Consider the following 26,552-nt stretch of genomic DNA (forward strand, 5'->3'; position numbering starts at 1 on the left):
GATTTCAGTTATGGTTATTCAGAAATGGACAACATCGACAAATAATCAGCAGGGGTCTGATTACAAGTGTTTGGATGACTAAGTTCCCTGTGGGGTTTGTCCTAAATAGGTAGTCCTCGGTTTGTGAAGTTTAACACACAAAGCAAGGATATTTTCCTTTTGGAACTATGTCTTAATGAAAGCATTTCTAGTCAGGTTCACTGCAACATCAGCTTCAAGTCAGAAATTGCACACAAGCCTAGATGTGAGCTATGACACTTGAACCCTACACTTACCATGTGCATCAGTTAAAAAAGTTTATGGTGTCTGTAACAGCATCATACATTAAAAAATAATGTTTTCCTTGTTTAAAAAAAGAAAAAAAAAAGAGAAAACTGCTTTTGCTGCCACATTATCCTTTGTATCCTTGCTCATCTATTAATTATTAAGCATTACCTTGTGAAATTCAAATTCAGTGAAAATGTCTTGCAAGTGCAGAGCCCTCCACATGTGTTATTTCTGTTAATATGTTTATGGTTTCAAAGGTTTTTTTTCCTTTTCTTCTCTTCACAGGAAATGATCTCTTTCTAGTTGCGGTGCATGAACTGGGACATGCTTTGGGCTTGGAGCACTCTAATGATCCCACTGCAATCATGGCTCCATTTTACCAGTATATGGAAACTGACAACTTCAAACTACCTAATGATGATTTACAGGGCATCCAGAAGATATATGGTATGTCATGCTTTAATTGGACAGTGCAAGTGTTTCGCTTCAGAACACCTTTGAGGTCCTCCGACTGTCCATATCACTTCTCCAAAAGAGTTTGTTAGTATGGACTTAACCAGTCATTAGGCCAGAGTCCTCCTTGGGAGTAGATAATCCAAAGATTTTGGTGAAGCTATCTTGCTTTGTTTCTGTTCACTGTTCACAACTTGCATTCAAATTTGCACTCATCTGGAATAGTAATTTTAAATGTTAAAAAAATCCATAAAGAAAATATTTGCAAAGGGATTCCAAACTATAAAAATATTAAGAAATACAGGCCTTTAACTATCATGAGCTTATTTTTACAGGAATCCAAGCTCATATAACTGGATGAATTGATTGCTTTTCAGTTTATAATTTATAATGCAAAACAGTCCCCTGGCTGTACAAAGTCTGAGGTCCCAGAAAAACCCTTTCTTGTGATTAACATAGTAAATTGATCTCAAAATAATGTTATCATCAGTGCAAGATTTTGAGCTATCTAGGAGAAAAAAAAAATCCTACTGCTTTAAAATATATTTGTTTAGGTTTTTTATGGCCTGATATAAAAGACACATGATGTAAATAAATTCTGCATTTATTGAATTCCATTTGACAAGGCAAGATAATTGAAAATTTAAAAAAAAAGGCAAAACAGTAACATAATTATGATTTTAGGTTAAATGTAACACTAACTGCCATATTACTCCCTTAAATTTCCAAAGACATAGTTTTGGGTTTGGTTTTAAAGACTTTGATTCTGTTGGTATATGTTAAATATTCTGTTTTTTCCTTTAAAAAAATATTTTATTTTTCTCTCCTGCAGTGAAAAACCTGTGGTATCTCTATGTTAATGCTCTGTATCCAGTACATATCATTTGCTTAATATTCCTCAATTAAATTTGTATTGGATTCAATTTTGTACTCTCAATTTATTCTGCTTAAAAGTTTGTCATGTTTATCTTGAATATTTTCAGGGACATTCCTTTTTTAGTTTTGCTACTAGAAAGTACAACTATTATCATGTAGAATTACTGTATTACTAATTAGAACTCTGCAGCATCCATGGTGTTTTATATTAAAAAGATTTTTAAAATATCACACAACAAGCACAGATATTTACTTCCATAAAGCATAAATAGCAATTTCAAAATAATTGGCTGATCAAGCAAACAAAGCTTTTTTTTCCTCTGTGATTAGCTGGAAGGAAGGTTGTTTCTCATGACCTCATAAGTTGGTAGTCTAGACTTAAGGGCTAGACAAGAATACTTTGCTGAAAACTAGCTGCTAAGCTCTAACAGCTGTGAGCTATACATTAGGAGAAATGTGTTACCCCTGGGAAGTAGTATCTGACATCACCACCAAATGGCATAAAAAAGTTTGGTTTGGGGTTAAAAACTTTCCAACATGAGCTACTGCAAAACTGATTCCTTTGCTCCCTTTAAAATCAAAAGGTGATCTGGAATCATATGCCTCAATAAAAATGTCACACCTATTAAAATAATTACTTTGGTCTGCAGTATTCCTTGAAACACCATTATTAACTGTAAATTATAAATGTCACAAGTCTTAAAATTGTGAATAAAATAAATACCTTATTAAATTGTATGACAACCAGTTGGTGAGTTTAAGATTTCCACGCACAATCCATCTTGTTCTTTTAAAAGTTTGTGCTTTTGTAAAATTCTCAGAAATTCAAATGCTAGTTATGCAGTTTTAGAGTAGTCTTACTATTGAAAAGTATTTCTGAAGCTGGTCGTGCAAATGGTTTTTATTTTTTGAAGTCAAAATGTATTATGTGTTTAAATTATTTGGAGAGAGGCTTGAATAGAATGAACAAAATGAAAGTGTTCATCTTGTTTCCAGAAATCTTACTGATCCAACTGAAACTTCCTATCTTTTTGTACGTGAAAAATATATTTAAATATTATTTGTAAATGTAGAAAGAGAAAAATTTTATCAGTACGCCCATTGCAAGTCATTCAGTATACAATTAGGATTATGATCAGCATCTATCTAGGATGGCTTTTTGACTTTCAGGTAGAGAAATTATGAGTGGGATTCATATTTATTATGGATTTCTTTTACCTGTCATTAAACTCTGTATATCATAATAGACAATGTATTTGGAAGAAGAAAAATGTTTCAAGATTGCTCTACAGAGTTTTAGTTTTCCACTTTGGTTCTTTTAAATTCATTTATCTGCAAAACAATTCCTTTAACTACCAGGTTTCTAGCTTTTTAAGACTTATTGGGGAAAAAAGAAAAAAAAAAGAAGTGAGTAATTTCAGAATATTGAAGAAAATATGTGAATCATGGAGGTTTTATTTATAGAGATGCCTAGAATTTGAGAGCCAATTTTAAGAGCTCTTATATATACGAAGGGGGCTTTGGGAAATCTGGGAATGTCTTGTCGCTAATGAACATGACACTACTTGGTCTAAAAATTTGGTCCGTAGTAAGTGTCAGGTATGTTACATATATGCATGTATGAATTGATGAGTATAAGCTAGAAATAAGGGTTGAAAATCTATTGACTGATGATCATATTAGTAACAGGATTTTTGCTTTCATTTATTTGTACAAGTCCCAATGATTCTGTTATAACAGGTCTTACTCGGTTGGTAAATAATGTGCTTTGAACTCATCTGAACTGATGGTGGGCTAAGCATCCTTGGCAGCTTTTATGGGAATATTGTTCCAATAAGGAAGATCCTGGACAGTGAAAAGCAATTGTTTTCCTTATTTTGGTAGTCATTCTTTATACCCTTTATAACCAGTGCTTGGCTGACCACTGGAACAGGCTCCTCAGGACAGTGGTCACAGCAGCAAGCCTGTCTGAGTTCAAGAAGTGTTTGGACAATGCTCTCAGGCACATGATGTGATTCTTGGGGTGTCCTTTGCAAGACCAGAAGTTGGACTCGATGATCATAATGGACCCCTTCCAACTCAGCATATTCTATGATTCTACAATTTAATAACATCAGAAAGCTATATTAGGTCACTTTTTCATTCCCCTTTCACTGCAGGTTTTGCACTGCTTACAGCTGTTTTTTTATTGTGTGTTTTTCCTTTGAGTGGGCACGTATATTACATCCTGCTGCTGTGTTTTTAAAGGTCCACCTGACAGGATTCCACCCCCAACAAGACCTCTGCCAACCGTGCCCCCACATCGTTCAGTCCCTCCAGCAGACCCACGAAAGAATGACAGGCAACCTAAACCTCCCCGGCCACCCACTGGTGACAAACCTTCCTATCCTGGAGCCAAACCTAACATCTGTGATGGGAACTTCAACACTCTGGCTATTCTTCGTCGGGAAATGTTTGTTTTCAAGGTAGGAGGCTGTGAATTTTTCAATATTAGATCAAATGTCTACATTTCTCTTTTTTTTTTTTTTTTAAAGCAAACTCTCATTCATCACTACTCTGCTTTCCCAGTCTGTTCAGTTAGAAAGTTGAAGAAAGAAATTAAAAAATAAACATACACATGGCTTAAACGTCTATCAGGGGACTGCTGTAATGTTCTATTTCAGGAAAATTCCCTTGTCAGCAGAAACTGTAATGCCTAAAAATGTAAGGGTAAATAAATGCTGTGTATTATGGAGGGATAAAAAGCGTAAATCAATTCATGAATAATAGGGGTGATTTTGTTGGGAATAGAGCCACATCCCAACATACAGTGTCTTTAACGCTTGGGTTTTTTCCCATGAATTATAATTTTAATTTTGCAATTAGATCTGTCATTTACAAAGGAAGTTTGTCATTGTATTGTGGTTGCATTGAAACCACAATATCTTAGTAAAGGTCTTTGCCACTAAATTCCTATTGTAAATATGTCATTGTTTATTTCTATTCATCTTCTTGCTCTGAGCTGAAAATGTGGTATATACAAAAAATTGAAATAAACAAACTGAACTGAAAGGCAATCTTTTAATAGTAACACTTTGCTAAGACTCATGGACATCAAAGCTATCTTAGGAGGATGATCTGCAGCATGGTTTCCAGAAGACATTGAATGTTGAAGAATAATTATAGAATCACTATTACTCAGTCTCGTAAACCAATTTGCTGACAGGTAGTGTTGTGCAATTATTCAGAAACACACAAGATAATCTGGTTTTTTGAACTAGCAGTGTGTCATATTTGCTTAAGCAATGGAAAGTGTGGGATCTTTGTTTTGCAAATATATGATCGGATCCTTTTTAACTTCAATATTATAGGTAGACAAAAAGGGCCTTTCATATGAATAGATAACACTTTTCTTTTCAGCAATAGTGTAAGTGCAAGGGAAGGGCAATGTATTTGTCCCAAAACATGAAGCTCCCGGTTCAATTGTTTTTGTTTTTCCCTTCTGATAGGACCTATTTTTCCCTTATGTGTTTTCTTTGTATATAACCTATCTCACCAGATAAATCTTATTATCGATGCTACACAGGCTTTCAATTTCTGTATACCTATAAAAAGCATGTACAAATAGCTTTACATGAATTTGTTCAAAATTATTGAGCTACCTTCACAACCCAATGGGCAGGAAATATTTTTTTCCATAAACAGCTAAGGATTTTGCCAGCCTCAGGCTGACAGCCCATTCCATTTGAATAGACGGTATATTGTCAAACGCTGGGAGGTCCTGAACCATCAGTCTTTTTATGACTAAAACTCAAAGGTTAAGGAAGAACCTAATTTTCTACCTTGACATTAAACAGGATATTAAAATACCTACTTCAGTCTCATGTCATCCACCTCAAGAGCAATAGAACATATTCTCATTTAGTTTAGACATAAATCAATAAATTGTGAAATGCTCTTCCACTAATACAAAATTTCCTGTCTAGCCAAGTCTGTGTTCCTGGATAAATAGATACACCGCCATTACTAATCACTCTTTCCTATTCTGATTGAAAATACAAATTAAATGATTACTGTTTACTGCCTTAACATTACATATTTACTATACATTTTGTATGCTTACTAGTGTGCAGACTGCATTTATGTTCCAAAATCTAAATTCCATTCATAATCCATACTGTAGTGAGGCAACATGGTAAAAATTTCTCAGAGAAAAATGGGCAGTCGCAAAAGGTTTACAGATTTTATGTATAAAGTCTGACTCTCCAAAATGAAGTTGCTGAAATCATAAAAGCAATATGTTGGGAAGGGAAGTAAGAGGTCACCTTTGCCCTGGTTATTTTCTCTAGGGTCTCACAGTTCCTGTTTTCTCCTCAGGATACCTGGGAACATGGCAAGGCATGCCTTGGGTTAGTGTGTTAAGCAACTGAGCTTACCTAAGTATACCAATCTTGGCTTTGTAGACTGTTTTTGAATGCTTGAGTTAGTAAGCCTTAACTCTCTTGCTTGTCCATTAATTTGCTAATGAAGATTTTTGTCTGCTAAAGGATTTTCATTACATGTTTGAGATTTTTTGGGGTAAGGAAGGGGCGATGTATAGGCAGGCGTATGACAGGAGCATAAAAGAAGAAGTTAGAGAAGTCAAGAGTTGTTGGTAATTTTCAACTTACCTTGCAGAATCCTGGGGATGGGGGGTTGGCTATAAGGAAAAGTTCAGCATGTCAGACTGTAGCAGAAACAGGGCAGGAATTAATTCTCAGGTGGTATAAACAGAAATAGGGACTGAATACAGGGAAAGCATCCAGCAATGGAGGAAGCAATGCTGGAGGTTCTGTGGTCTGTCACAACAAAAAAAAACCAAACCAAAACCTCTTTGCCCTTGCCCCTTAACACTAGTGCAAGGATAGACTAGGAAGGCATGAGTGATGGGCTGAGAGCCAAGTATAGAGAGGTGGAGAGCAGGGGATTGATGACAGTATGGTACCAGGTGGAAACAATTAAAGAAGAATTATGACCTTCATTGGAAGAATTATTGCTGGATATTTCCCAGATGAGTTAAATGAATAAAGTTGGAGTCTAATCAAATGAAATCCTTTCCTTTCTTTGTCTTTATCCAGAGGTCTGTAATTATTGTCTAGTGGCAGATTTTACTGCCTTCTGAATGGCATGTATGCCATGTACCAGTTTCAAGTTGAAAATAGCCACTTTTTTATCTCATGGGCAAGTCTCAAGCTCAGGAGCTCAATTTATTTAAATAATCCTTGAAATTTCTTGGGAACTCTAGCCACAGAGTTGAAGAATGTGACCCCTTTTGAATAATTAAATTCTAATTTAAGCATAAAACTGAAGCATGAAATCTAACAGTTTGAGATACACTATGGATTTTCATAGTAGATGACAAACAATATTAATTTCAAGATTTTTTCTCTTGGCTGTTGAGATATTAGGTGTACTTAAGAGTATCAGAATATTAGAAACAGTTTCTATGTTGAGTCAAAGTAATGAGCTTTGACTATCTGGCATTCTCAAATGGATATATCCAGAGTAAAACTGAATAACTGTAAACTTAAAGAGAAATGAAATTTACACTTAGCCATCACTTTTTATTGTTTTGCCATCACTTCGACAAAGTAGCAATACTAGCAACACTTGATAAAAATTGTAGAGTTACAGAAATGAAAAAAAGGAACTCTTCTTGACCTAATATAAACATTAAACATAAAAGTAAAGCAATCAACTTATTAAAGATTCCCCAAAGATCACCAAATAAAATTATAATTTTGCAGATCAACTGTTTTGGTAGAAATTATTGGATTTTAAGGAAAAGAAAATTATTTTACATCAAATATATACATATTACTGACATATAAATGTATTGTCCCAAAAGGACTTCTACCTTAGTTGTTTAAATTAGATGCCCTTAAAACGTCCTTGCTAGCTGTAAGGTTTGGAGACACAGTATGCTATACTACAAAAATATTGGTTAAAATCAATAGATTGTAACTATTGGTTTCAGTTGTCATCAACTGATAAATACTGCTATTATTTAATGCATGCTTAAATTGGTATAAGGGACCATCAGGACAGAAGAATTTCTATGCCAAAAATTATGAGTGCCAAGTTTTTATCTTTGGACAGCTTCTGTATTTATATTGAATACAATTAGTATCTAGCTGTCACACTTCCAATCTTTTCTCTAGCTATTTTCTCCTTCTGTTTAGTTAGAACTCCCCTAGGATGCAGAAAATGGCTGAAAATGGAGAAAGGTCTTCCTTTTCTGGAAAAGTTGTGCAGAGTGGTATGACACTGTCTGCCTTTAATGGAAAAACCTCTCTTCCACTGTGTATAGCAATCCAACAATACTGTCTTCTTAAAGTCTCCTGAGAGTACCTTCAGGGCTAGTGCATCATGAAAAGGAACTCCATTGTCTAAGGTCACCAGAAAAGATCCATTAGTGAAGAAGTTTGCAGCATATATTTCCTCTTTCTTCCTGTGTCCTGTACAATTCACACTTTGTTCCTTGGAAACAGAATTATCTATAGCTCTGCTTCAACAAATGGTGTGACTGCTGTTAATATAATTTTCCTTTACATTCTTTTCAGTTTTACCAATTAAAAAAAATCCTTAGTTTTCTTGAACAAGTTATGTCTAGAAAAGTAAGTGATAAATGTGGGAATTTGTCCTACACAATCAGCAAGTTAGAGGGACAAATCACTGTCCTTTGTTTATGTAACACAGAATTTCGTTTCACAGAAGAACATCTCATAGTGGTTTCACTGGTCCTTTCTTTGTTTAATGCTAAATCTTTAAGAAACAAATGAATGGATCCTATATAATCTCCAGTGGGCTTAGTATTCATGTTGGAAAAGTTAACTCACTCCTTGAAGAACAGCATTTTTACTACTGTTGTATACTGGGAGTTTTGATGAAATATAATTTAAGTATTAGAGAAAGAAGTTTGTCCATCAATCAAATAGCATTTGCAGCTCAGAGAAATAGATTCTGAACATTACAGCTGGTAGAATATGGAACCAATTTTAGGAAGGCCTTAACGAGCTGTGTTTCACTATTTTATAGCAATTTCTCCACAACTTGCAGAAATTTGTTTTCTGACTCTTCATCTGCTAAGAACCATTGTAAAAACATTTATGACATGCCAAACGAGCCAAGCCAATTAGGCTGTAATTACCCCTTGGCATTAGTTTAGACAGCAGTTGCTTTCATACATAACTGTATAGAATCCATTTAATATCCCTCTCAGAATTGTGTATTTATATATAGTAGGCTGTTAAAAACAAAAGAAAAAAATCACCTTGATGTGTGATAAACACACGAGGAATTTTTAAAGCATTTTAGCATTGGCTATTTTATCACAACTTGTATGTCTAATTAAAAATCTGTGAGACAGAGGGAAAATACTACTAATAAAAAGCAGAGACAAAGAAATAGCTATAGTATGAGACTTGACTTCACTATATTTGAGATTTTTTTTCAAAGCTCTCCTGTTCTGTTTGTGTAGCTGGTTTTTGTTGCGTGATACTGTGGGTGTCTGAGCTGTCAACTGCTGCCTGGGAAAGTTCAGCAGAGGACCCTGAGGAAGTAGACACTGATTTGAGAGGCAAAACCACTTAACATCTCAGACTGGGAACAATAGTTCAGAAGTAGCTAAGTCTGAAGAGAACAGACTCCTTTCACCCTACTTTCTATATCATGTTAGGAAGAACAATTTGGTGGAATTTGACAGTTTTGAACTCATCAGAGAGGAGAGATGCTTTAATTCGAGTAATTCAGATTGTATGTTGAAAAGGAAGGAGAAAAACAGCAAAAACTCAGAGGCGACTTCAGTGTATCAGAGTAGATCAAGCTCACTGGAAATGTACAGCATGGATATTCTGTGGCACAAAAACAAGTTGTAGGATGTCCTGAAGGATAAAAGCAGGGACATGCTGGGATTCCAAAAAGTCATAGCCTGTCTGTTTTTGATAATTGAATACTTTCACTGACAGATGTAAAAATATTCTCCAAATGTTAGCTTGGCCTTTCAGTGTGCTTCTAAGCAGGGAAAGGTTTTTAGCTAACACATTCACAGGTTTAAAATGGGAAGCACAGTTCGATCCTCACTGTATGGAAAGTAGGTAGTATATTCCATCCAGCGGCAGAGGAATTCAGGCAAGGATATAATCACCTGGGTATTAATTGTGCCCGAATAGTTCAGTTTAAAATCCTTGTACCTTCTCACTTTTTAAAAAGTTTTCTTGGACTTTATTATACAGTCAGAAAGATGGCATCCCAGTCATAGCTACACTTATTATCTAACCCCTACTAACCTTCAGACATATATGTATATACACATAAATTTTATGCATAGAAAGTTCTAAAAAATCATAACTATTTTTAGGTCTTTTTTTACAAAGTTATCAATCGAATTGATATAGATCTTATTGAAACTTATAACCAACCTGAACCAATTATTAATCTGTACTATCTGACTAATAAAATTCTTGTTATTCATGTAGTAGCCCATTATAAAGTATGATCCTAGCAGGATGATCAACTCAGGATCTTCAACAGGGCTTTAGATTTGTCAGAAGAAAGAGTACTATTTTTTTTCCAAAAGGCTATGTTTTCATTGGCAAACAGTGTGCTGTAAAAGGGTTTAATCAGTAGTAGAGCAGATGGTACTTAGCTCCTCTCATGTCCATCATATGTGCTTTGCTTTTAATTAGATACAGTCTATCCTCTGAGGCCAAACAGTTGCAAAATACATGTGGTTCAGATTTTTCTGAGGGGTAGCTAATCCCTTAGACACTGGTGTCTTTGACTGTGGACCCCATGAGGGCACCGCACAAGCATTTCATCTAATGGTGGGTGTTACCATCTTGTTCATATGTAATTGCTCACACCATCTTGACACAAATAACCCCTCACATGCAAAATATATTATTATTTCTCCTTATACCACTTTTTTGCATGACACAGTGGTACCTGTTGATTGACTACCTCCATACTGTGAGTTTGGATGATATGCATTGCAATAAAGTTCAGGAAGATTTAACAGCTATGCTGAGACATTTCATTGAGCTTACAGACTAATATTCTTCCGAATTTATTCTCCCTGAGAGAAAAACAAGGCAGAATGATTTGTTTGATTTCAATTTAAACATAAGAATTTTTTCTTTTTTCATTGTAAACACTTACAGATTAAACATGGAAACAGGTGGTCCAGAGGTTGTGGAGTCTCCATCTTCAAAGATACTCAAAAGTTGACTGGACACATACCTGGTCAGCTGGCTGTAGATTGTTCTGCTTTAAGCAGAGGAGTGGGTTGGTTCTCTAAGGGTGCCTTCAAACCTCAACCTTTCTGTGATTTTGTGTAGCGAGTGAAATATAAGCACTAAAAAGTCATAGCCCCCCAAAATGTTTCTCTTACCTGTTTTCCCAACTTAACTCCAAGGGAAGTTTCAAGTCTTTCTTCATATTTCCCCAAAATCCTCAGAGGTCCCTTCCAACCTCAGCCAGATTCTGTGAATCTGCTGAAATTTGACTGTTGCCCCTACTCATCTCACAGCAGCATTTGCTTCATCATCTCTTTTGGCATATGGCCATCAGAGGCAATAGCTAGATGGCCAGGAGACTGTTTTATGACTTCTGCATTCATCTTAGAAAAAAAGGCCAGGCAGAGGAGATTAGAGTGTGTGGCAAGTGCTCACAAAGGACTAACAAGAGGAGTGCAGGGGAGGGATCCCCACCCCTTCCAGCTGCGTGAGACAGATCCTCTGCTGTCTCCTTTCCCTGGCTCAGCTTTCAGAGGAAATCACCCTCCTTCCTGGGGTTAGGCTTTGGGCTAAAACTCTTTATTCAAGGACTGACTTGGTCCTGTCTCTCTGAGACTCTCACCATGTCATGATGAGCCATTAATACCCTCAAGGTGCACTCCCTAACCCAGAGAGTACTCGCAGATAAAAACGAATACTTCAGACTCTTCAAGGGATTTCGCAGAGAGTTGGACAGGCTGAATTTAACAGGAATACTGGAGTGAATTATGTGAATTAATATACAAATGTAGTGGTAGGCTTTGGGACAACGTTTTAAAGATTTGGGCAGTTAAATGCGAATCTTGAAAAATTCTTATTTCTGATTTAGTGTTAATCTAATAAATATTGAAAAATCTGATACTAAATATTTGTAAATCATAGACCACAATTCCAGGAATTAGTCATTCTTTAGAAGCATTTTTTTAAAAATAGAGTGGAATTGGGGGAATCTGAAGATCTCTGTTATTCTCTTTATGCAAAAGGATAGAGTGGGACAAGTTTTTATGTACTGTTAGAAAAGTATTTGTAAAAATAGTGAATAAAAAAAATTGAATTTTTACTTTTTTCTTACTTCCAAAAATAATCCACAGGATCCTCCAACAAATGATAGCTTGCTTATATGGTGTGACTTGTGCATTTAGAATTGTTCTTTTTCTTAGTCATTGAATATGTCCTTTTTTTGCTCCCCATATGTCAAGAGCTTGTTCTGAATTCTACTTGACCATTAACTTCATTGTGGTTTTGATCAAAACAAGTTTTACCTACTATCAAATGTGAGAAATACAGAATAATTCTAGTTCTGCATAGCACTAATAAATAAGTGAAAGACATTAAAAATACAGATAAATGCATGTGAAAAGACTCTAATCTGGTAAATTTATTTCTTATTAATAACTCAGCAATAGACAGAGAATCTTGAGATGTGTGTATGAGAATACATACTTTCAATGGGCATTATCAGTTCAGTAAGGACTAATGATGTAAATTAAAGGGGAAAGATCAAATCCCAATTTTTTTTTCTTATAATCACAATATTTGTTTGCTACAGACAGAGAATCCTGTGACCTTATTAATTTTTCACCTGTTATTTTAGCATAGCAAAATACAAAATAACAAAAAGCTTTAACTGAATTCTAGGGTACAAAAGGTATTTCATTTTTTAGAACTTGCCTGTTTTCAGAGGCTCAGTGTTTAAGTGAACTGATTAAAAATATTAAATTGGCAAGAGAATAGAAAAAAACATTATTGACAAAAAATAATTACAAAAAACTCACAGCAAGGAATGATCTAAAATTACATATCTTCAATTTTGTACCAGCAAGTGTTATCTTGTAATACTAACAATACATTTTAATTGGGGCTACATCCTAATGGAACCAAAGGGAATAATTGAAAAAACACTTCAAGCACAAGGTTTAATTAAAATTTCCTGTTGTATAAAATTGTGGTCTTTCAACTAATTTAGGTAAACATTTTGGGAAAAAATTGGAATGGCTTGTAATGTAAGCTTTTTCAAGCAGTGGTATTGTTTGATTATATGTGCATAATCTTGATATTCTGGCAGTATTTCTATATTTTTAATTTCTTTGATTCTTTTTTTTCCCCTTTCAAGGGGTTGTGAGTCCACAGTGTAAAAGTTTAGCAGTGGTTTAAATGAAAATAAACTAATCTCATTTGTTACTCTGAATTAACTGTTTCCTGTGCAAAACACTGCACTACTAAACAGTTGAGATCTTAAATAATGTAAAACAATGTGTGTGTTTATTTTTTCAACAACTTAATGAAACTATTCATGCTATTGAGAATCTATTGAAACATGTAACAGATATTAATCTGTTAATTACCTAAATACTCTATTTTCTTCTATTTTATATAAGCTATATCTTGAATACTTTTTTAAGTGTTACTTTGCTTGACTACTGAATGAAAACTTGGCCCAGTTGAAAGTAATGGGAAAAAACTCCATTGACTGTAACAGACTGAAGATCTCATTCAGTATTAAATACCTTTGGCAAGGCAGGGAGACTATCTGTTTTGAGTAATGTGTATTGGGTAAAATCACACAAGAAACAATAGATTAGCTTGTAATAGCAAGTATATGAAATCAAAAACTCTTTTCCTATACAAAATCAAATTCTGTTATACTACCATTCCAGTCAATAAATTAAAATGACACAGAGACCATTTTAATTAATGGCTCGATGTATCTGTCCAGTGCAAATATCTTTACCAAGGAGAGTAGACTGTATTAGATCAGAGGTTATACTTGATAATGGTAGAGTTCAATCCTTTCCCATTCTCCCTAACAGTTCGCCAGTGTTTCTCCTCAATCTTATCACAATGGAGACTTTGATGATGTTTTGTGGTGGTGTCTGACCAGCCCTTTATGACACCTGCAGTCATTTACTGCTTTAAATTTAAAGTACATTCCTAGCTCATCTGTAATCAGATGTAGATTACAGTATTGCATGTTTACTGTTAAAAATTCCTTCACTTTCTTCATGAGCTAATCCCTGTATCTGAGTGACAGATTTGGTGAGCAAAGACAATCGGATATCTATAATTTTCATATTTTCATTGTCATGACAGATATTGTTGGCTGCTTGTTGCTGGATATGCCACTCCTAATTGTCTGTTTTTTTCTATGGCTGTTGCTCATGCTGAAATCATAGCTGTGCTTTTTTAAAAAAAAAACAAAACGTAAAGCTGAGAAGGTTCAAGAATATTGCTGGTTTTGTAGCCTCAAAGTGCAATCCCTACTGAAGAAATAAATAGTTTACTGCTCTGTAAAGGCCTAATGTTTATCATGTGGATGAAGGGTCTTGTGCAGTACTTCATGGGCATGTGCAGTTACCTACAGAGCATTAGGGGGAATATGAGCATTCCAGAGATTCCTGGCTGCAAGCCTAGATTTGATGTCTTTACAGGTCTTTATTGTGCCTCTTTCATACCAGTTTGTTTGTTTCTTCATATTGGATCATCACCATGTGGCAATGGGAACATTTTATAGAGTCTCAGTCAGTTTAGTTATTTGGACAAAATCAAAATGAATTGAAATGTTCAATTCAGTTAGGATTACAGAAACCCACCTAAATGGAGACTCAGACCACATTTTTACCCTGTTAGGGGTAAAAATGCTGTTGTCTCAAACACATTAGGAAAGATGAATTATTTCTATAAATTCAAATAAGTCGTCTTCAATTCATTGTCCATCCATCTGTTATTGAATGGATAATAGACCTTGTTAGTTTTAAAGCAGCTTTGTTTGTTCTATGCGTGAATCCATTTAATGATAAGCTGAGCTAAAGTATTCCATGTGTGTATAGAATAGTCCATTTAGTTAATTGTTTCCTAAAATGAGCTAGATCGGTAGCAGCTATTTAATGTCTGATTCCAGTATAAATCGAGTCAATTGTTTTCTGCTGTGGAATTAAGTATGAACTGAAGTAGGATTAATCTATACATTTCATTACAAATACTGCATTGGGGGAAAAAAAATAAGGCAAAACAGAAAAGAGAAATTATTTCAGCAATCCTTCTCATAGCTGAATTGTGCTAATATTTTTTCTGTACCTAAATCCCCTGGACTCTATCTTCTTTTTTCTGCTCCATGAAAATTATTTCACAGAAAGTTGCTAAAAAGAATTTTTTTTTTCCTGTTCTGTGCAGTGATGTCCTTTGGTTTAGATGCTATAAATTCCAAATTTGGAATGTTGAAAATAGATGTCACTAAAGAAATAGTGGAATTCCCCAAATGAGTAGGCACAAAGACTAATTCCACATGTCACAGGCCCAGTATTACCAGCACTGAGATTCCCTGATGTATTCGTATGAACTGATGAAGATGTGGAATAGTGTCTTGTGAGATTAGATCAAGATTTTTAAAAGGATATTCGCCATTTATTTTGACTTAGATACAATAGCTATACCTTGCATTTCCCAAGTTCAGGAAGTTTCTTAATTCTCCCATAAAGGTGTCTAGTAGGGGAACTTTATTGTCTCCTCAATCACAGTCTTTAAATGTAGTCTCTGCAGGCTCTGTCCTTTGGTAAGTTTCTCTGTACATAACTGGAACTCTTCTTTCTCTATAAGAGAAAAATTTAAAGTTACTAAGCACCTTAGAGTATTATTTACCACTGTTTTGGTTTGGGTTTTTTTGGGTTGTTTTTAAATGCTCAGATGAGGAAAAAATTAGGTTACTTATTTGTCTGAATGTCTGCTGCTGCTGTCGTTTAGCTTAGCTGCTGGGTATGTGTAAACTTACATTGACAAAGACTTGCTTTTGCACATCATCAGATTATGCTTGTGGGAGAAGACAAGACCCAGTGTGATACCTTGATGTATTTTGTCAGTAATATTAATCTACAGTATAAATTGCAATTCAGTATATTAATAACATTTATTTAAGGCAGAAGTATGATGTTTAATTGACCTTTTTTTTTCCAAATTAAATAGGCCAAGCAGTAATCCTGTGGAATCTAGCCATTGTAAAACTTATTTCTCTATCAGGTATAGATACTAAACTTTCCTTCTTGTTAAGGGAATATTGTTAACAGAACTATATATAAATATATATATATATACACTTCAACATCGTCAGAGAGAAATTCACAGAGATTTTTGCTGTACAATGCAAGGGTATTTCACAAACTACTGCATGTTCACACACATTTTTCTAATCATAGTCAAAATATTATTATTTACAGTTCCAATTTGTCCTTGTTTTGCACCTGTCTCATTACCTGCCTTAAATCTTTTCCTGCCTTCATCTCTGAGTAATTACAAAAGGTACCACCTTAAATGTTTCTGATTTTTTTCTTCTTTCTAGCTCTTTTTAGATTTTTTAGAATGTCTGTCAGATGGGCAATCTTTCTGTTTAAGGTGGATATCATTTGAACCTCTGAGTCAGAGAGTCACATGTCATTACAGAATTGTAGACAGAGTTCATTGGGTATAAAATAAAGGTCATAACTCTAGACATTTTGTGTCAAATTAATGTTTTAATGTTGTTCCAGAGACATAGGAGAAAATGAAGTACTCAGACAAGAAAGCTCCATTAATTTTGTGCTAAAAACTCCTCTGGTGTGTGTATTATAGTTGAACCAAAATACCTGGAGATTCTTTTCAATTCTTCTACACATCAGCAGTATCCCTTAAGAAACCTGAAAGCTGTTCCTTAAGATGAGAATAAATACTGAAATTGAAATCAATTTTCATAGAAGTACAGATTTAAACATTCATCGTATGAAATATGAAAAACGATTTAACTCAATCTTCACAAAAAAAGCTTAAAGCCTTATTGTCCTTTTTTCTCAGAAATATCTCTTCTTAATAAAATTTGAAAACATTCAATTTGAGTGACTGCTTCTGCTTCTTCATTCTACTATTACTCTTTATCCATCACAGTGTTTCTGAAACAGCTTGCAGTCTCTCCTTACTCAATGCCCATTTTCTGGTTCTGAGATATTTCTCTCTTTTCAATTAAATTTTTATTTTTTTTTTCAGTTCTGCTTTTTGAACTGGGAATAATTGTCCAAGTTTAATTTACTTAGCATGTCTATAGTCATAATATTTAATGATCCATTATTATGCCAGATCCCAGCAGCACAGGAGCGATCCATATTTTTGAAGCAATTGGGTAACTACAGATACTTACAAAGCATCATTTGCTTGCCAGCAAGGAAAGAAATTAAAAGCTATGCATTCAATGTAGCTGTTTGTAGCTTTGAATTGAAGTGCATTTGCCGAATCATGTGTTCAACCTGTCTACAGTAGTTAATCTTTTGGGGAAACAAAATAACAAAAAGTATATTTAACCAACGTTGTGGGAAAAGCAAACAGTTTTTCAAAAGAGACAAAATTGTGTTTATTCAACATAAACAAATACACTGAGAAGTGTTTTGCCAGAGAAACTGTTTCAAGCTATTTACTTCAAGAGTGAAAGAGCTTTATAAGAGTCAATATGCTTTCTCTTGGACTGTGCCTCTTTTGAATTTCAATAATAGTAAAACTTTTGTGAAAACACATTTACAGTAATTGGACCTGTTTACCAAAATGCAGATGATAAAAATTCTCATAAATACAACTTTGTTTGAGATAAATATATTTACTTATATGTGCTGAAATGATGTATTCTTTCTATAAGCAGAGCCTATGCCATCTGATACTTCAGAAAGATTCTTAACATGCTTTACAGCCACAAGTTGGAGTTCCTTGAGTTCCAGAGTTTGAACTATAGCAGTCTAAAATCATTGAGTCCAGTATGTTCATATGAAAGTCAGACAGGAAAATTAAATTTACACAAACAAATTATTCCATCAACCTCTGCCAACACCTACCTTCCCCAATCTTATAAATGGTCCAAAGTTTCAGTTCTGCCCTCAGATGTTTCCAAATATCTGCTGATTTCTCTGAAATTACATCTATTGACAAATCTTGTGCCAACTTCTGCCTGTTTAAATAAGACCATAAAAATGCTAAAATTATAAACTTACAAAATTTTAGTTTTGTGGAAACCTGTAGGGTCCTTACTGATAAGCAATATCCCATTGTTCATGATTGTTGCAGTGTCATGTAAATATGCTGAAAATAGATCAGGAAAATAAGGAGTCTACAGGATTCCATTCTGTAGAATAGAGAATATGGTATGTTATGTTCACAGTTATGCTTCAAAATGGAATATTTAGACATTAAAGGCAATGGCCCAGGAAGATCTTCTTTCAAGCCACAGATCTGCTACCCTTAATGTTGACCAGATGTGTTACAGTGTAGAAAGTTTTCGTGAAAATAATCAAAAGGATTTAATCTACAAGGTGTTTTTAATATAAAGCAACAAAGACCCTGAATTAGATCTTGCAGTTAAAGTGCTACTGATCTTGGTGATACACAAATCGGGTGAATGAAGGTTGAACACCGGTGAGCAGCTGTAGCTGTTCCTGATTGCTTATGGCTTTTCAAACTAAAGGTTCTTACATTGTTATACACATTTCTGCAGGTAGCTGTGGATGCTCTAACTTTGCGTGTGTTTAGGAAGGAGTCCAAAGGAGTTAAAGCCCATCAAGTGCTATCAATCACAAAATGAATGCCTTTGGTTCAAGAGGTCCCTGAACTACAAGTGATAGGTAGCTGGGAGAGTGTATCAGAGAGGTGTCATTGCATGTTCTTTTTTTTTTTTTATCGTCACAGTATGCAGTAGAGTAGTGTAGAGCAATGCAGTTGGAAAGAACCTACAATAGTCATCTAGTCCAACTGCTTGATCACTTCAGGGCTGAAGTCTTATCTGTTAACTTGCTATTGGCTCCACTGGAGAGAGAATACAGGCCTAGATGGACCCTCATCTGGCCCTATGTGGTCATCTTTTTGATTTTATGTTTTTTGCATTATGACATGTTGAACCCAGGAGAAAAAAGTAGACAACAAAAAAATATATAGATATACACATATATACACATTTAAAAACAAATTCATGGGGCCATGCTGCCATGAATCAAACATTCCAGCTTTGCCATAATTATATTATTGTTAAGATTTTAATTGTATAGCAGGGAAAATTATTGGTTTGCTAAGGAATTTGAGCAAAATGAATTAATAAGAATATTCTCACTATTATACTGAAAATCAACAATATTAAGTATGAAATACAATTTGACATACAACTCAATACCAGATCTACAGAATATAATTTTTTTTGTCTTCTTATCAAAATGAAATCATGCAAATATACTCCATAAATCACTAACGCTGAAACATAACTCATTCTCAAGAAAAATATATTTGTTGACTTGATTTTACAGATTTTGTTGCACTGTGAAATCTGTGTTCGTTACAGAGTCTATTTCTTTCAAGAATGCATGATTAGTCTCTTTACTGAGTTCATTCCACTGGCACTTTGGTATTTTACCTAAGATCACCATGATGGGATGCTACTAGCCAATCACCAGTGCAGTACTGCTCTAACCAAAAAAGACTACTTGCTACTCCAGCCATCTCTATCTTAAAATTTGAAAGTTTGTGAACTTCTGAATATAGCTATGACTATTTAAAGTTTGGGTATTTTTGTTTGTTTGTTTGTTTTATTTCTTTTTTTCCCATTAAAAAAACAAAACCAAGCTAAACCAATGCAATCAATGAAATTGAATATTTAACAATGTAGCTTAAGTCTGATAAAAAGAAGATAATTGATGTCATTAGAACTAAAGAAATCCTTCCCTTGTAACACATGAATATGATTTGCAAGATCTGCTTTGGTTTAGTAGCTGAATGTTGAGATGCATTAGCCAACCTAGAATGTTATAAGCTTTGTCTATAGCAGCAATATCTAGATTTTCCAGAGTATGTGTGCTCTCTCAGGAAGCTCCTGAAAGCCTGGACATTTCATTTATGACCTCTATTCAATGAAGCAATTATGCATGTACTTATGTCCTTTTGTATTCAGCAAAGTAGTTAGCCTTTGTTCAGCTTTAAATATCTTGCTTATTTTGCACCCGCAACTTGATCAATGTTCTTCTGAGTTAGAGGACATTTTATGAGAGATGGGTATGTTCCTTCCTTCAACTAAACATTGTTCTCAAAGATGTGCTTTTGCAACAAAATTCAGACAAAAAAAAGGGTTATCTGTCTGGGAGTGAAGAAAGACAAGCTTAAAATATTCCATTGCACTGAAGATAGTAGCAGGTAACACAAATTCTGCAGTTTCAAATCAATGCAGCTTGCTACTTGTTTGTTCATTAAAAAAAAAATAAAAATAACTGATCTCTGAGATCAGTCTCAGAGAAAACCCTGGCTTCTGAGGGTTCTATAGAAATTTGAGGAGCAAAAAGGACTGCTTCGTCTACTGAGACTTAGCATTATGTCATTCCTTTCTGAGTCATATCCAGATTGATGATGCCGAAAAAATCTGACTAGAAAATCCATTTCAAACATTTATTACTGTTTCAATGAAAAAGTACTTCCAAATGTCTTATCTAGACACAATATTAAAAAAGAACAGAAATTAGCATTATCTGTATCAGCATTCAGAACACGTGCTTCAGTTCCTAAATACTTGTATCTCCAAGTTGTATTCCCCTCCTTTTGCCAGTTATCTTACTGAAATTTAATCAATTAATCCTAAAGGAAGGTCTTGTTGAGCTTCCTCAAATGTTATAATACATTTTTTAATAAAACAAAAATGAAAGCTGAAAACAGGAATCTAATTGGATGAGAGTAGTGCAACTGCATTATACTAGCAATGAAACACCTAGACATGAAAAAATGTGAGAATTTGTATTAGTGTTGTTTTCAGACAATTGCAACTTCCCAGTATAATATTTTCTTCAGGTTGTGTAACTATTTGAACTTTTTTTTTTAATAGTAAATTTCTCATAAATCTGGCACTCAAAGTAACACTTTCAATTTTAGACTCATTTATGCAGATGATTGAGATGTATTTTTGTATATATATTGAGCTGGTTTATACTTGTATGACTAATGCTTTTTGTGGAAACTTATAAATTGTTAAGTCTTTGGAAAGATAAACTATTAAAGAGAGATGTGATCTCAGGTTTAGAAAGATGATGAATACAGTTCATCATAAACCTGCTCCTGCAAAGTATTCATCTTGTCTCTAAGCTGTGCAAATTCCTGTAAGAACCTCTCGTGCTTGATAAGTTGACCTATACAGGAAGAACTGCCATGTAAAACCAAGACAAATATCTAACAGAATATCATGTTCTTTATTATTTAAGTAGGGTTGTTTTCTATAATACTAATGCTGAAAAATATACACATATGTAAGAAGTTAAATACTTGCTTACCCTATCCTTTGCCTCTAAATATTGAATAAGGTGAAACAGTTGCTGTTATAAGACCTGAAGAGGTACAACAATATCTTTATTGATACACACCTAGTGTACCACAAACTAGATTTAGCTGGATTTAACACCTATTATGTATAAATATAAATAAATAAATAAATTATATATATATATATATGACCGTAATATTAGCCATTCTATTTAATATCACACAGAAAGATTGTTAATCTTCACTACAGTAAAATTGACATCAAATTGTAGTTCTTATTGGACTGATGTAGTAATGTTACACATATACCTATCAACCTTTCACTGTTAGCAGCCATTGCAAAAAAATTCACCTGCAGAATTATTGATCATCTAAGCCTGTCTGCAGTCCCATTGTATTAAGCATACACATGTGTTTATGGTTCAGTTTAAAGAACTTGTAGTCAGACCACAAATTTTAAATTGGGCCCCTTATAGGAGTGAAATTGAGAAAGTTACATCATCTCATACAGAGCTTTGTATGTTCTGCCAAAGGCTGTCTTCAGCAAACACACTATTCACATATGTAGCTTATTCCCACCTCAGGGAACAACTAGGTCTGACACTTTTGTAATGTGTGGATGTGACATGAATGCAAACACAATATGGTTCTGCAAACAGCGAAAGGTCATGCTCTAAAAATGCTAGGATAGGCTGCTCAGTATTTTCAAGACAACATCTGAACACATATAAATGGAGTAAGAGATGTATATTTGGTTTCCAGGATCAGTGGTTTTGGCGGGTCAGAAACAACAGGGTAATGGATGGATACCCCATGCAGATTACCTACTTCTGGAGGGGACTACCTCCCAGCATTGATGCAGTTTATGAAAACAGTGAGGGGAATTTTGTCTTCTTTAAAGGTAAGAAAGAAAAAAGGTAAAATTTTATGTAATACTTTTGACTGTGATTATTTCTTGAAACATATCTTGCTTATTTTTGCTAATGATTTGTAGATCTTGTTGCAGATTGGTAGCTAAATGAAGAGTATATGAGTTACATTTTCTTATTTGACAACTACATCTTTAATTTATGGTTATCCTTCACAGTATCAGTTTATTTACTCTTACATATTCGCTAAAAATTTGGAAGTATAAATACAAGACATAGCAATGCAGTGACCTTCTATGAAATCCTTTTTGAAAAATGTGGATTAGGAAGTAACAATGAACACCTTTCCATTATTAATTTTCTTTGTGGTTTTCTTTGCTTTTCTTCCTTTTAACAAATGATCTTCTCGTATACTTAAATGGCATCTCTCCTATATATATATCTCACTGTACTGCACTGTTTGTTTCATCTAAGAACTGTGATGTTAGGAGTTTTGGGTGGGGAAAATTATTATCTTTTTCATAGACGTGTATTTAGTATTTTTAAAGAAGCATAAACTGCAGAAAATAGGCGTTATGGATTGAATTTTTGCTTATCATTCTGTTCATAGTTTTGGTCCAGACATCTGCTGTTCTTCAAAATTAAAGTTCTTGAACATGTATTTAATTTAGATTTAATGAGCAAATTATACTATATATTTAATAAATACATATTTAGCAATGAAAGTTTGCAAATTATGTAAAGTATGTTTTATAAGATAATTTAAGAGAAGAAAGAAGAAATTTAATATACAGATATGTGGAAAATTTTTCAGCTATTTAGTGATGTAAGTGATTAATTTGTTAACTCATTACAAAAAATAGTAGAATTATTTTGAATTGTTACATCAAAAATTAATTCATTTTTACAAGTTGAATCATTGACAGGGAACTAGAAATAATATTTAATTCACTATGGAAATATTATGATCTTGGGAATGTTAAATGAAAAATATTTAATAACATGCAGAGACACTACATAACACTACAGTGAAGTTTATGTTTTGCTAATAGACAAATTGTATTTTTTATGTGAATTATGAGGAAAATTAAATTCCATATAGTACATTTTCTATTTGTATGATTTCAATACAATATATGTTTTTACTTTTGTTGCCATAAAATAAACTTCAAGCCATTAATTCTGGGAAGTTGTTAAGACTGGAGCCATGATCAAGGTACCTCCATCCCTCTACTTGATTTTTGGGTCCATAGGACATGGGAGGATACAAATATAATTTGGTAGATATTCCTTTGCTCACTAGTGCTACATAGAGCAAAGGAACTACCCTGTGCGTTCCAGACCTCAGCCTTGATAATGCTGGGATCCACTACCTGAGCTCCAGACAGAAATGGTCAAGCTTACTCTTATACCTTCTTTCCTTCCCAGTGACCTTGAAATATGTTTTATCATTATTTAACTCTTCACCCAATGCTTACTGGCTCCTGTTAGGACTTAGAGGAATGGGTATACTCAGTAGTCTGTAGGTTATAGATAACAAACGACAGAAGGAGGAGGCAACTTCTCTATTTTCTACTTGGGAAATCAAACCAAGATTAATTAAAGCAAGGAGGAGCAGCAGGATTGTCAGAACATTGTGTTTTCCTTTCTCATCATCCCCAGTTTATGCTATCTGATTTCAGATCAGTTAGTTTTATGCCTTCTAGCTGAGATCATATGATACTTGGATTTTCTGCTGCAGGTATTTTTCCATATGATTTCTTTTCAAAGTTTCTTCCATTATTTTTCCAATGACATTTGTATTGTCCCTTTGTTTGCCAAAGTCAATTCCTCAAATTTCCTTGTGCAATTTTTTTTAAAAAAATTTGTTTCTCTGTCACTTCTTCGTGATTTGCAATATCTAACTGGTGGTGTTTGTCTATCAGTGTAATTCATTATGTCCACTGCCACAGAATCATAAAGTTCAGCTGAGTCTTTTGTATGGTTGTTCTTGAAAATTCCTTTTAACTGAGAATCTCAGGTTAACGAAGAATCTGCCTTGTGGGACATGATTACAGAAGTGTATATAAATAGACTGTAGGTAAACATTCACTGTCTTGTTTCTTTCACTCCCTAACAAAATTTCTTCCTTGGAAAAGAGCACCTGTCCTCCTCCCAAAGGTGCTAGAAATGGACAAGTTGATTGTTGCTAAGATGATGAACAACTGGTGTGCTTTACCAATCTAAAACTGGTCAAAACAAGTAAGTTCTAGAATGAGCTTTAAATCTGAAGCCTGGCATATAGATGTGTTAACAAAGCACGTACCTAAGCCAATATTTAGATCCATTATTCAGAGAATAAAATAGAAAAATGGAATAAGTGAAAGCAGAGAACTTGTACTGAATTAATGCCACTATGCACTCCTCTGACCCACACTATAATGTCACCTGTTCCTGCCCTCCCTTTAGTGCTGACCCATAACCACTGGGCCAGCTCCTCATCTATTCCAGGCAGAGCTCCATGCACTCAACTTGGTCATTGACATGACAACCCCACCTCCTCTTCTCTGCCTGTCCTTCCTAAAGAGCCTGTAGCCTTCCATTCCAATACTCCAGTCATTGGAGCCATGCCACCACGTCTCTGTGATGCCAGTAAGATCCCAGCCCTGCAGCTGTGTGCACATCTCCAGCTGCTGTTGCTTATTCCCCAGGATACGTGTGTTTGTGTAGAAGCATTTAATTTGATGCCCCAGATGAAAGAGACTTACTGGCTGGAGTGGCTGGAATTCCTTTGTGCTGTTCTTCAGGTGCTCTGCTGCTGACCTGTGATCCCTCCCCAGACTCTGGACATCTCTTGCCAGCACTGGCATCACACTGGTAGGAGTGGGATGGACTGAAGTGCCCCTCCACCAACAACTATAGTTGAAAGCCCTCTTTACCAGCTTGTCAAGCCTATGAACAAAAATGCTCTTTCCTTTCTCTGCCAGATGGACCCCATCAGCCTCCAGTAGACCAGACCATACTCGTAAAGTACACAGTAATCTGGTGGATAGCTGCTTATAAAAACCAGATGTTTACATTCTTGTTATTATTCACTGCTGGTGTCTATGCTGAATGCTAATAAGAAGATGGCACTATAAAGATACTTTTTTTTTTTTTTAATGAGAAAGTGTGAATACTAAAATTCATTCTGTGTACCTGCGGGAATTTATATCATGCTAAAAATGAAATTTTCAAACCATCTGTGCTGTTGAATGTCATGGTAAACCAAATGTAGCAATAGAAGGCTGCTGTAAAACTCATACTACCAGTGCCTCCATCACAACTTTCAATTGCACTTACCCCATGGCCTGACAGTTTTATATTGAAAAATAGATTTACTATAGTGTCAATCATGGAACAGAGAAATGACAGAAACTTAATGTGGGAAATAGAGAAAAGAAGGAAGCATGGGTAGTAATTTGGGGGTACTAGTAGAGAGACATTTGATCCTTGCTTAAAAGATCAAAATAAAGAGGAAAGGTGACAGGAAAAAACAACGTTCAGAATTAGATATTAAATATTTTAACTGATTTCAATTGCATATAATTCTTTAAAATTTTGAGAATTCATCTCACCCCTCTAACACAGTGATTATATACCACACACTTCTTGCACTACACATACATCATAATTGCAAATAATATGAACAAAAAACTCAGTTTCTGTTATCTGAGAAGCACAACTATTTATCATTCCAATTCTATAGAGGAAGAACTACAATTGCTAGAAACTGCATAATTGTTTGCAGTAGTTAGTAGGCAGTTAAATAGTCTGAAAAATATCTAGCAGTAAATATTCATTTTTTTAAGTGAACCATAGCAATACAGGTACCCTCTATTTCCAGTAATTTTTTAGAATGTCAAAGGTAGATGTTGAGAGACTTCAAATAATTGCATGGTTCATCCTTCTCAATTGTTTCCCTACAGTGCTGATATTTAACAAAGTATTATTGCAAAATGTAAGACATTTTAGCTTTTTTATCTCTTGCTTTATTCTCAGTTTGTGACCTTACCAATCTGCTTCTTATTATATTAGATCTTACATTAGGGAAGAAAAGCAGAGAGATGAAACATTCTGAAGATTGACCAGACTTCATGAAATGTGGTGCTTTATTCTCTGTGAGAATAACAAACGTACCAACAAGACCTTAAAAAAACAACTTTGTAAAATAAATACAGTGGTAATTCTGCCAAGGACAAAGGTTATGACTCTAAAGAAGCATTAGTTACCTATAAAAAGAATAAAAATTTAACTATTCTAGTTTTTTCATATATTCTTTATTTCCATTGTACTCACAATTATTGGAGTGCATCAACTATTTACTGGTGGGAGTGGAACATGAGCTACATGAAAGTATACGGACAAGCATTACTTTGTAATATATTTTAAGTTACATAAACATAAGTTAGAAATAAAATTAGCTCATTCTCATCACAGTTGGGCGGGTTTTTTGACCTGATTTCCGGCTTTAACTTCTTCTAATATTGCA

At 34.5% G+C, this 26,552-nt stretch overlaps 1 protein-coding gene across 2 annotated transcripts in view; it reads left to right on the forward strand.

Moving 5' to 3' along the window:
* MMP16 (matrix metallopeptidase 16) overlaps window positions 1-26,552 on the forward strand; it is a 165,254-nt gene that overhangs the window by 116,127 nt on the left and 22,575 nt on the right. For both annotated transcript variants that reach the window (XM_064649432.1, XM_064649440.1), the window contains 3 exons: window positions 553-714; window positions 3,844-4,061; window positions 21,936-22,074. In XM_064649432.1, the coding sequence (XP_064505502.1) occupies window positions 553-714; window positions 3,844-4,061; window positions 21,936-22,074 (519 nt within the window). The remainder of the gene's footprint in view (window positions 1-552; window positions 715-3,843; window positions 4,062-21,935; window positions 22,075-26,552) is intronic.

Source organism: Pseudopipra pipra, chromosome 1 (assembly GCF_036250125.1).
Source record: "Pseudopipra pipra isolate bDixPip1 chromosome 1, bDixPip1.hap1, whole genome shotgun sequence".
Taxonomy (NCBI): domain Eukaryota; kingdom Metazoa; phylum Chordata; class Aves; order Passeriformes; family Pipridae; genus Pseudopipra; species Pseudopipra pipra.